Raw genomic sequence first — 13,333 nt, forward strand, 5'->3', positions numbered from 1 at the left:
TGTGCAAGAACAATATATAAACCCCTCGCAACTCATCATAATCCACAATTTCTGAGGTAGCAATGGAACCCCTAACCTAATCATAATGAACCTGCTTTGGAGATAGTAATGGGACCCCTTACATAATCATAATGAACCTGCTTTGGAGGTAGTAATGGGACCTCTTACATCATCATAATGAACCTGCTTTGGAAGTAGTAATGGGACCCCTAACCTCTTGGGGCCCTATGTGGCCCCACAGGTTGTACTTCCGGGATTGGACATATAATTGATACAATCTATGAGGAGATGGGGGAAGGGGCTGAGACAATAGGTAAAAACTGAGAGGATTGCTAATAAATAGGGGTTATAATATAAACCTTCATGAGCCAGTGTCTAAGTACAGTTATCAAGTGCTATAGTGTGCAAGGAGGATGTGGAGTGGAGACAGATGAATACAAGAGGGACCAGACAGGGGGGCACTGTTTTGTTGTGTTGGACAAGATGAAGAGGAAACAAAATTTTAGTAAGAGTAAGGGCAGATTCACAAGTGGGAGATTTTGATAAAGAAATTTCTGGTCTTGGCTCATTCACCTCAACTTGCAGAAATCAAGTGCTTGCTTCTAAAACAACCCCTCGGATGAATGAACTGATTTCCATGCATCTTTCTTTTATCATGAAGTGTTGGAATAAACTGCTTCTCAGCAAAGCATTGTACTGTCCTTTTACCTGATGGCAAATATCAGAGGGCTGTCCACCTACCTTCACATACATTAGCCTTTTGGGCTATTTTGCTAACATTTTTGGTTATGTCCAACATCAATCAAATAAGTATGGCAAGTCTTAATGGGAACCTGTCACCTGAATTTGGCGGGACTGGTTTTCGGAACCCAGGAAAGGGTGAATCAAACACCCGAAAACTCCGCCCATATGACCGAAAACCAGTCCCGCCAAATTCAGGTGACAGGTTCCCTTTAAAGACAGGAGTTTACTATGGATAAGATACAGCACTACTAACAAAAGCCACCATCTGAGGCTATACCCAAGATAACATTATGGGTTCCATTAATCAGGTAAACCACGCTACATTTCTGGAACCCTTGCACTATGGATATTATCTGCATTTGACAGATTTCATTTACATGTAATCCATTCCATAGAGGTTTCCGTTGTCTTGATTCGGAAAAATAGTATTGTAAGTCAACTCTGCTAGTGGCACTGCGGCTGGCTCTGAACTGACCATTTTGACTATAGTATGCCTAAGTTTGGCAATATTTCTACTACTTTTTTGATCACCAGTTCAACATGGTGAAAATTAACATGGCCATGTGAATAGCGTTGGCACATAGTTCCTCTCAATTAGACTTACGAGATGTTCGAATTGACTGTTTAGAATGGTATGTCTCATTGAGTATTAGGATCCCAGTATCTGAAGTGCAGGTGATACGGAAGATGTTTCACATGTTCTAATATTGTATTGTGTTCTACCATTCGATGATTCTATACAAGAGGTGGTGAGTTCTCCTTCAATGGAAGTCTTCAAACAGAGGCCTGGGCAGACATCTATCTGCGATGATTTAGCGCAGTGTTTCTCAACTCCAGTCCTCAAGACCCCACAACAGGTCATGTTTTCAGGATTTCTTTAGTATTGCATAGGTGATAATTTCATCACCTGCTCAAGCATTAGTTCCATCGCCTATGCAATACTAAGGAAATCCTGAACACATGACCTGTTGTGGGGTCTTGAGGACTGGAGTTGAGAAGCACTGATTTAGTGTATCCTGCTTTGAGCAGGGGGTTGGACCAGATGACCCTAGAGGTCCCTTCCAACTCTAACATTCTATGATTCTATAAGACAATATTTTACTGCCACTAAATAGAAATTTTCTCCTGATTGTAAATGTTAAATGCTGTTTTCATAAGACAATTTCTTCTCTTCTGTTTTTTGTGGTGGTGAATAGCTGGAAAGCATCCGGATGGCGGCTTATACAGCAAAGGCCCTTCGTATCCTGGATACCCAAGTTACATCATGATGCCAAATATGAATGACCCATACATGTCAAATGGATCTTTGTCTCCACCCATTCCTAGAACAGTAAGTTCACTGTGTGTTACTCGAGTTTATTTCTTCTCAGACTCCGTCCAGGTCAGATTTCTGTGTAATGTTTATGAGCCTTCAAATTCTCCTTGGCAGCACAACGCATAAAGTGGGTTCTTTCTGTGTGATCTGTGCCTTGATTGTCTCCAGCAGTTTCTGAAGAATTGGGGTATCTTCTCACATCATTTGTTGATACTACTACAAATAACCAGTGTCTATGATCTAAGTGGCTTTCTGTAAAAGTCTGCTTATTTGGAGTTATTTTTTTAATTATAAGACTTGTATCAAATTGAAGAGTTTTTTGGAGAGAACTGGACAAGTGGAAAGTCTTATATGAAATGAATGATAGTTGTTCTTTTATAGTTGGACAAAACTTCCATCTGTATGATATTTCAAAATGTTCGAATTTCAACTTTTTGTTGAAATGTGAAGTTTAGTAAGTGAGGCATGAAGTCGTGACTATACCCCCGTGAGAACCATCATACTTCATGAGCTGTTGAAGCTATTGACTATATATAAGATGTCTGGGATGACCCAACTCTTCGCCCCAACAGCAGCCTTCGGGGAGATGATTATCAAGCGTGTCTCAGATAGCTGTCTAATGTGTATGGCCAGTCTTAGATTATGAAAGATATTTAATGAGCATCTGTTGGAGTTTTTTTGGACAGTGATAAAATGTGCGTAGTAGTAATTGTATATTATAGCGTTGGCCAAAAGCGCAGTCATACCTTGAGCCTATGGCCGGCCGTAGGGTATGTTCAGGTGACATGTGTTTGTAGCTGCTGTGGATCCGCACATGGATAACTCTCATTCTGGAACACTTTTTTTTTTTTTTTTGCTTTGCTTTTGTGGTTCTCCATTACAAAATTTATGTTCCTCCTTAATAATGGTACAAAATGTCTCTCCAACCAATTCGACATACCTACTGAAAAGAGTTGTGGTGTGTTTGCTTTTACTGCTCTGATACTGGTTAAACAAAACATGGCCACGCTCACCAACAAGTTCTGTGGTTGAAGGGGAAAATATTCACCGTTGTTACAAGGGGGCATAACTGTGGATCAGAGGGGTGCAGAAGGAAAAAAAAAATGTTTCACAATTAATGAAACAGCACCACGTATAGGCAGGACTCAATTTAAATAAAAAAAAAAAGGATCTAGGGAAAGGTCCTCTTTAGGAAGAACATGGAGGCCTTTTTTGAAACCTATATCACAAGATATGTGCTCAATTTTTGTACTGGGATTTTATTCTGATGTTTGGAGTCAGATTTGAATTTTGCCCTTAGTATGGGGCAATTAGTATCTGCCATAACAGTTTGTACTTTCCTTGAGGTCATCATATTAAGGCTATGTTCACATCATGTCCCCCAGTAATCATCACTTAGAACGGATCCAGCAGCAGTCTGTTAACAGAAAAGTTCTGCAAACATACAACTTTTTTTGTCAAGCTAAAAAAAAAAGACTGATTTCAGCTGGTTCCTTTTTTTTTTTAACAATGAAGTCTATGTAAAATTGATCAGTTAAGTAGCTTTTAGATTTTCTTTCATTTGGAAAGGATCTGCTGCTGGGTCAGTTTCAAATGTAATTAAAACTGATGGCTATTCAAATGTTTAGTTTTCCATAGACTTCAATGTTAAAAAAAAAAAAAATGGATCCAATTAAAATCTTGCTGTTGTGTGTTTTTTTTTTTTTTTTTTTTTTAAAGCTGGACAAAAAAGTTGCCTGCACAACTTTTTTTTTTTTGTTAACGGATTACTGCTGGATCTGTTTCTGATTGCTGGACATGTGAACATAGCTTAAGGTTATAGTTTGCTCTTGATTGACCTGTGTTTTTATTCAAACTTATCAACTATGTAACATTTTGTAAGCGAAACATCACTTTTCTGTCAAACATGCAGCAGAAAAAAATATTTAGCTGGTTTGAGGACTTTTTTTGTTTTGTTTTTTTGAGTAGATTTTGTGGAGATCCACATGACAAAATGCAGAGGTTTGCAGTAGTAATGGCTACTGGCTATATGTTGAAACCTGGTTTCAAAACCAAAAATGTCCATAAAAGAGAACAAACTACACAGATTACAACAGGGTGAGCTTTTTGGCACCAACACATAAGGTGTTTTTCTTAACGCCAATGCTTTGACCGATTGTTTGTCATTTCAACCAAAGTGTCATGTCACCTAAGTGGTATGTTTAAATACAAAAACCCCAACACCAGAGCGGTGAAGGCCGAGCTTTTGTTCTCAGATGCTTTTCATGCCCTTTAAATGTTACAGCTGTTTTATTGAAAGTGAAGGGTCCACGTGTTCCCGGCTGTTTCAGGGCATAAATGGGTCCCTGCTACTTTCATCAGTGTGAAAGTGAAGGCGACTTCATGCGCAGCCTCTGCCAGCGAAACGTGTTACTGTCCACAGATGGGGATCTGGAGACTTTTACGTCTAGATTATGTTACATGACACATAAACTGAGATCTGTCTGCAGAAATGAATACCAGCTCCACATAACACATTGCCTTCACATGAGGAGTAAAATCTGTTTTGAATAAGAAGACATCATGTTAGAATTCTTTTGTTTCTCAGAAAGTTCGGGCCTACATAGATTTAATTTAAAGCATTCTCACATTTTGCCACATAGTCTGTGTAAAACGGACTGGCGTATGTTGAAAGATACTTAATAGAATATTTTTTTTTCTGTCGATGGAGTAAACAGAATTTGTGGCTTGGCAAATTGCAGCGACCAGATTCCTTAACAATGTATATTTACGGCTTTTTAGCCTAAAGCACCGACCGCGTAAAACTTTTTAAGGTGCAAAGTGTTCATTTCCTGTTGACAACTTCATGAACATTTTTGCAGTGCCTCTTTTATATAAGGGGTTAACCCTCAAAATACATGTAGTGCTGTCACTTTGTCATGGTGATGTCAAAATGTAGCCCTTGAGAGCTTGAGGGACCATTTGATACTGTACATATGGCTACACCATGAATGTGTCTGTTAGGTACATGCATATAGTTCATTGTATGTAGCTTGTCTCAGTTGTGTACATGGACCTGGATAGAGCTCTTTCTATTGGCTAAGCTGAAAATGGGTCCAACTTCCTAGCACTTAAAGGGAACCTGTCATACTGTACATGCAGAGTCTGTAGACGGCACGTGTAAAGAACAAACTGAGCAGAATATGTGTGTTTGTTGGAAAAGATTCAGTACAAGGGTATGTTCATGTAAGGAGATGGACATATTGCCCATGTTTCCCCTTGAAGAAACAAATATATTGTTGTGATGTATATTGTGAATTGTGCTATGCGTTAATGGAGTTAATAATGTGTGTTTGACAGTAACCAAAGCAAGAGTTAAGGGTTGGGACTAGCCCAGAGTGGGAGGGGTTAGGCAGAAAGGAAAATTAGCATTTCCTGTTAGTGAGGCAGATGGGGGGGGGGGGGGGGGCTGTAGTACATAGAGAAAGGACCTAAGATCCAGCTTGAGCACCGCTGCATTCTTGGGTGTCACTAAAGTGAGAAGGAGACCAGGAGAAAGATGGCTTGATCAAGAGCAGTAAAGAGAAGTGACTGAGATAAGAGTCATTTACTGGAGACAGGTCCTGGGAGAGGATGCCTAGCAGTAAGGCCCAGAGTTTATAACTCCTGACGGTAATAGCCAGAGGCAAGATAGAGTATGGGAGACGAATAGAGTGCGCCAGGCGGGAGTGCCAGATTGTTAGCATTAGAGAAGATAAGTACCAGCTATACTGGCATCATGGCTCCTCCTAAGGGGAGAGACAGCACAGAACTGCGTGTTGAGTTAAAGACTCTTGCTAAACTGAACCATAATACTGAGCTATGTTGTGGTGATACAAGAAACAGTGAATACCGAGGACAAGAAGAGGAAGTAATTAAAATGGTGTGGAAAATGCTCTGAGTTCTGAAGGAAATATGCATAAGGTTGTGTACCCGATATCTTCAGTATATATTCCCTACCAAGTTCATGTTCAGTAACAAGTTGATTTTTTGATTTTTAAGTGGTAGTCTCCCCCATTGATCTGTAGATTATCTGGTCATCTTTTACATGCCGCCTGCATGGGTGTAGCGCCCCTCACAGCACAAGTCCACACACCCAGTTAGGACGAGGCATACGAGATGAGTACCTTTGCCATGGCTACTGCCCCGTGCCACATTACATGCGCACAATGTCTTTTTCAGGTGGATTTCGCCTTAATCCCCACAAAAAAAGTGATTTAAAAAAAGTGACAAAGAATGAGCATATGCATAGCAATGTCAACACGACTTGCTGTGCTTACATTTCATCTTTTGTCCCTTCTTTTAGCAGTTTCAGGCTTCGAAAGCCGTGAAGCAACTAAAGAAGTGAACAGTCCATTTTTTGCCGTTTCCAGTTTAGAAGCTGACACTAGTTTATATAAAGACTAAAAGAAAAGATGCCATTGCAAAAGGTATCCAAAAGGACGTCCGAAAGAACGAATCTTCTGACTGCAAAAAAATTCCTTGTGTTTTGTATGCTGCTGTGCTAACCACTGCGCCACCGTGCTGCCCCTAAGTCCAGTGGGCGGTCCTACTAGTGACTGACAGCTATTTCTGACAGCTATTTCTGCATCAGTCATACAGAGAAGACTGTCAATCACTGAATAAGGCCGCCCTCTGGACTCGTATTCAAACAAACACCAGGGATTTTAATGAATAAATTAAAATTTTACTGAAACCTTTCTCACAAAAAAGTGTTTTAATCTGATCAGCTCCTCCTGTTCTATAACATCCTGACTGCAGATCAGATAGCATTTTCAACATGACAGATTCCCTTTAGCCAAAACTATCATTGTTCTAGTTGTTCAAGTGTTGGTGATGTCTAGCAACAGCCCCATCCAGTATCGGACTGAGGCGCCAAGGACCCACCAGTAACATCAATTCCAAGGCCCCACTTTACAGCTACATGCAAATATGACATCATCCTCATTCACAAATTTCCATAGCAATAAACTGGGATGATTGTTAATAAGATGTTGCCTTTCTCTGTACGTGGTGAATCAAGTATATTATGCCAAGTACTGCTCATATAAGTGTGTGGTGGCCCATTCCTGCACAGGGGCCCACCGGAGGATTCTCCTGTTCTCCTGTGGGCCAGTCCAAGCCTGGCCCCATTTGTGAATGAAGTTCTTCTAATGGCAGCTGCCTTGCTGCCTCCAATAACCAGGACTGCCTTCAAAGATCCGGGCAGCTGATGATGAAATTGGATATTGTTCCTGTTGCTTGACATTGAGATGGAGGGACAAGCCATTTTGGCAAGCAGTGCGGCACACATGTGCCTCTTACATTCTTGTTTGTGGAGTATCTCCATCAAGCAGCTTTCATAAATGTCCCCTTTTTTGCTGTTCCAATGTTTCCTTCAGCTGCAAACCTAAGCACAGAGTATGTGCAGGTCTTCTCCGTAATCCTTAACTGTAAGAGAAGTTCTCCATTAAAACATATTCTTTGTAAACTCTGATTGTCCCCACAGGCTGGCATGGGACTGGCATAACCTAGCTGCTTCCATTCTGCATCGACCCGTTTGCCAATCTTGCTTTGAGTTGAACAGATAAGTAGTCAGATGCCATAGGAGCTTGCAGGACTGCCAACCTGACTTTTTCTTTTCTTTTTTTTTTCTTTTCTGGACAACTTATTTAAAAATCCCAGACATCTAAAATTGTTTATGACTTATTAGAAAAGTATACTAAATCACAAATATTATTAGCAACAAAAATCTGAGGCTCTGATATTAATTTGAAAATTAAAAAAAAGGGGTTGTCTCATCTAAAATGGGTAAAACTGTGAAATGTTTGTAAAAACAAGCAACTTTGCAACTTATTATAAATCCTTATCATTTTCAAGAATTAAATGGTTTTTATTTTATACATAGCTCATTGCCTAGGTTATTGCCCACTGATGCAGTCTATCAACAGTGGCCAGTCACCTAGATGAGGAGCAAAGCGTTTACAATTCTATAGAGCTTGTAAGCGCTGCTCTAAATCTGTCTGGATTGCTGGATCTGGCCAGCTTTAGTGCCATCACAGAGCACACTGTTTGGGTCAGCAGCGCAATCATGCAACTGGTCTGAACTGTCAATCAGTCAGGTCAATATAATACAAGACCATTAAGGGAATGGTTTTTATGGGGTGGATGCAGGTTTTCCTACCTAGGTTTAAAGTGAATGACCGTTAGAATGAAGGAATTGCCATATGGCTTGTCAATTTGTGCTGCAGGCTTTGGGCATTTTTTTCACAATTTGCGATGCATAAGGATAAATCTTAAATGGAATAGCAAATTTGTGCCAAAATTGAATGTGACACACACAGGTTTTGGTTCTGATTTGCTGCAGATCCACAGAGGAAAAACCGGTGTGGAATATTTTTATGGATTGACCATTTTTTTTCCTTTTGTGGATACTTGGGAAAAAAAGGTCCCTTTTTTACAGGTTGCACAGGAATTTATGGCGAGTACTCTCCTACTGCCGCCCAGAGGTGCTGCTACAAATGGTGCCTCTAAACCTGGAGGACGCTATACAATCATAACATTGATGGCCAGGCACATTGCATTTAATGACATCCATGTAATGTTCAGTTTCAGGTGCTGTGCCACTAACCAGTGTAATAGCGGTTGGGGATGGGGGGAACCAGCTTATTAACTACTGTAAGGTCAAACTGGTGCTAAGTAGAGGGTTAGAAATGCATCAGAACATCGGATGTTCCCAAGGCATGTGTTTCTCTATATACGGTCGGGTTTTTTTTCAGTATTGTGCTATACAACTAACATTTCGGTAGTGAACAGACTTCATAAGCTACAGCTTACTGTGTATTCCAGGTAATTAGGAAAACAAGGCACTTCTGGAATTCTGGTGGTGCACAAGTAGGATAACCCAATCCGTCAGCTGTGATGTAGAAATACTTGGCACTCGTATAGGTGTGTTCAAGAACTTCTTTATTGAGTGAAGAATTTCCAGAAAAATGAGATGTTTCGGTCAATGCCTGACCTTCATCAGTCATCTGGATAGAGGAGGTGTGTGTGACAGCGTGCTGTGCGGGAGTCTGCAGCGTCCACTGCTAAGGCAGGAGGCGCTGAACCACAGCAATAGCACTTAGCAGAAACCTCTATTGGTATGTTACCAGTCAAGCTCTGTCTGTGGTAAAACCTCATAGCAGGAAAAGTTTTTTTTTTTTTTTCCCCTTTTGCTTGACCCATACCTGAGAGCTGTCACCGTATATTATCCAAGCAGCTTAACCTCTTTCACAACAGTAGCTTCTGTTCCTGCTGTATGTATTCTGTACGTGCTGGCATCATAAATCACTTGGGGATACAATTAGCATTTTTATGCACAGGGCAAACTCCAGAATCCATATTTCTGGCATTATAACCAATATACTTGGCATTGAGGCTCAGTTGCATGCCATACTGTTCTGTATCATTCAGGGCTGTGAAGTCAGTAAGCCAAACCACCGACTCCTCCGTTTCCCTGACTCCCAACTACATTACTCCAACTTCACAGCACTGCCTCACTACTGAGCTCAGTGTCTGCCTGGGGATCCAAGGGACCACCAGTAACATTGACTTTGGGGGGCCCACTTTTCACCTGCACACAAATATTATACTACCCTTGTCACAAATTTACCTATATCTCTATATAATAATAAACTGGGTAGTTTAGTTAATACATGATGAGATGCTGCTTTTTTCCGTAGAGTGAATTATGCCAAGTACTGCCCATACAGTGGGGTTGGGGGCCCAGATCTGCACAGGGGCCCACCGGGGGATTCCCCTGTTACCCTATGGGCCGGTCCGAGCCTGACTAAGCATGCACATAAAGTGCAGCACAGATAAATCTCCACAACGACCCCACAGCACTGCCTCACTACTGAGCATGTACATAAAGTGCAGCACAGATTCATCTCAACTAAAAGCTGCGATTCTTAAATCAGAAGCAGAAAAGACATTTATAGGACATTTCATAACTTTCCCAAATTCTTATGAAAAACTTTTCATCACATACTGCTTTGTACTACTATACACAGACCCCCAACTCCACAGTGGTGCCCTGGACAATGCCTGCAAAAAGTTTTTTGTTGTTTTTCTCCAGTTACTTGTTTCTTCCTATACTCCAAAATATAATTGTGGCCATCACAAATGAAACTGTAAGCTACAGTCCTGCTCACCATTTTTGGCACCCCTTCGTTTTTTTCATAGATTGCACAATTTCTTCAGAAATAAATGTACCGTAGTTATATTCTCAGGAATTTTTAATTAGTGGTCCAAAGTAATAGAACAATAAAACATTGTTTTTCAACTTGCATGTTGCAATTTCCTAGAAGAAACAGAATTAACAGCATGTGCAGCAGCAAAGGCACCCCTAATTAATACTTGGTTGCACACCCTTTGGCATTGATGACAGCCTCCAAACGTTTCTTGTAGCATTCTGTAAGCTTCTTGCACTTCTCAGCTGCTAATTTGAACCACTCTTCCTTTGCAGTTTGTTGAAGCTCTAGAATGTTTGCAGGGTTCTTTCTCCCAATGCCAGATTTCAGCTCACCCCAAAGATTTTCAATGGTATTGAGGTCAGGACTCATTGCTGGCCATTTTTAAACCATTCATTTTTTCTATTTCAACCATTCTTGTGTACTTTTGGATGTTTTGGGTCATTTATTTTGCTGGAGGAACCATCAGAATCTCAATCCAAGTTTTCTTAGACTGGGTAGAACATTTCGCTCTAAAATCTCTTGTTAATTCTCAGATTTCGTGATTCCTGTGATACGGTCAAGTGCCTCCAGTACCAGACGCACCACAGCAACCCCAAAGCACTATCGATCCTCCACCATGCTTAACAGTTGGTATGGTGTTATTTTCCTTATAAGCCTCATGGCGCGTCTGTAAACAAACTGTTGCTTTGCATTGCCAAAAAGCTCTGTTTTTGTTTCATGTGTCCACAGATCATTTTCTCAGAAGAATTGTGATTTGTCAAGGTTCTCTTTGGCAAGGATCAGTTTCTTTTTGTGTATTTTCTTCAGCAATGGTTTCTTCCTTGGCCTTTGCCCATAAAACTCTGCTTGTTTTAGTGTGTGGCGTATGGTACTTGTTGAAACCGGGACCCCAGTCTGTTCCAGGTTGACCTTCAGGTTTTTGGATGTTTCAGGTGGTGTTTTTTCCACCATTCGCACCAACCTTCAAAGACAGACATCTCTTGTCAATTTTCCTATTTCCCCAATTCCAGGGAGGTCCTTGACTGTTCTATGCTTGGCAAACTTTTTAATAATATTGTGCACTGTTGAAAATGGGATACCATGGTCATGGAGATGGTCTTATACCCTTTGAAAATCGTGTGTTTGCTAATACTAGCAGTTCTGATGTCTTTAGACAGCTCCTTTGACTTCACCATTGTGACAAAGGAACATGACCTACCATGTGGCTTTTTAAAACACTGAAGTCATCATTTATTGTCTAATTCGTGTCACATGGGCACCAGCAATTAATTAGAATCGATTGTTGTGATTTACCACAGGTGAGTCAAAATGTGTTTCCATACTAGTTTAATGTAAAGGGTATCAATACAAGTGTCAGCGCTTTAGGTTTTTCTATTTTCTTTCCTCCCATTGTTTTTTGTTTTAAACTATTGTTTATCATTTTGTTTTTTTTTTGTATTTAACACGAGTGCTCTGTACAAAAAACTATTTCACTTGATTCCTTAATTCATTTTTTTCAGGAGATATTCCACATTATGTAGTTAAAATTCATGGTGCCAATAACTATGAGCAGGGCTGTAAGTTTTCAATGTAAAATTGCTAGACCATGCCCAATTGAGTTTGGCTACTTTCCATGAGGAACTGCCACCAAATATGCTGGTCTTTCAGGCATGAGCCTCTCTCCTCTAGCTCCTCTACATTTTGCAGGAAATTGTCTGCTCGTCCCTTAGGGTGCTTTCCCATCCCTTAGGGTGCTTTCCCATTGTGTTTAGTCACCCATTGGTTGGCCCTGTCCATCCCCCTTCAAAACGGCATTTAGATGTATGTGCTGACTGGGTTACAGACTACAGTGGTACCGACAGAGCGAACGTGTTCTGTCGTGCATCCTTTTCATGCGTGTATGCCTACTGGAGGCGGACACTCGGACCTAGTAGACTGTGTTCAGATGCAAGCCTCAACGGGACTAATGGGTGCCTGAACGCAATGGGAAAGTGCCCTTATGCTATCACACAGCAAGGCATGTATGTTGTATTTATATTGTGCTGGTAAAATTGGCGAACAGCAGGACATTGTCTCTCTGGTTTTTCGCAAACCAATGTCTCGTTAATATTAATGTATGTTTGCTGAAAGGAAGTTCCTGCCAAGATCTGTAATGCACTCTTATGGCCTTGAGCAGTCATTAAAACACGGCTACTTTTTATTTTTTTAATTGGTTCTTGGGGACTAGGTAAATAAGGTTTATTTAATAGGGCCCAGAACAAGCACTATATAAATGGATAATGGGAACTTGACAGCTAATTTCATGCTGCCCAAACAATGGGCAGAATGAATCTATGGTTTGCTCTGTTATATTGCATGTTTGCTTTACGGTAGTACCGTCAAAAACTGACTGGGGACATCGTTCACAAACGAGAGAAGTATACAGTGTACACCACTCGGATATTGAATGATACACATCGCTCACATATTAGATGTAGAGTTGAGTGGATTGATTCATAAGAATCTGGTCCAACATCCACGTCTGTAGTACCTGATTGCTAGATGGGAGACCTGAGAACCTCTTTTCTTCTGGTGACATTATATTTGTCAGGGTTGGCGCAATGTCATATGTGATGTACAGATGACGTTGCACCAGCCTTGGGTACGCAGGAAGGTGAGAGACCCGCGGACCTTCCATCTAGCCGCCAGGTATCTCTGACCTTGGAGCTAGACCGGTGTCTTGCGAATCGATCCGCTTATATCTACATAGATGTATACACTGCGTTTCCCTCAAATATTAGGCTAGGTTCACAATAATACAGCGTTTTCTGCTGAGCACTGCATTGGGGTTTCTGTTGTAATCTCTGAAATGCTGTATTCTAACTGGAACCCCGACAAAGCCCTGGTGGAGCCATTCATTTAAATGGAGTCTCTGTGGACACAGTTTGGCCTCCATCCAAGTATTTGTCTTTTTCGGGCATGCACAAAAACGGTGTTTGAATTCACAGGGCCCAGCAAATTTCTAAAAATTCAGTACAACTTTGATTCACATCGGATCAGTTCGCTAATATCTAATCAATTC

At 40.8% G+C, this 13,333-nt stretch overlaps 1 protein-coding gene across 3 annotated transcripts in view; it reads left to right on the top strand.

The window, feature by feature from the left end:
- LEF1 (lymphoid enhancer binding factor 1) overlaps positions 1–13,333 on the top strand; it is a 168,884-nt gene that overhangs the window by 29,670 nt on the left and 125,881 nt on the right. For all 3 annotated transcript variants that reach the window (XM_069743870.1, XM_069743871.1, XM_069743869.1), the window contains exon 3: positions 1,941–2,074. In XM_069743870.1, the coding sequence (XP_069599971.1) occupies positions 1,941–2,074 (134 nt within the window). The remainder of the gene's footprint in view (positions 1–1,940; positions 2,075–13,333) is intronic.

Source organism: Ranitomeya imitator, chromosome 1, assembly GCF_032444005.1.
Source record: "Ranitomeya imitator isolate aRanImi1 chromosome 1, aRanImi1.pri, whole genome shotgun sequence".
NCBI lineage: Eukaryota > Metazoa > Chordata > Amphibia > Anura > Dendrobatidae > Ranitomeya > Ranitomeya imitator.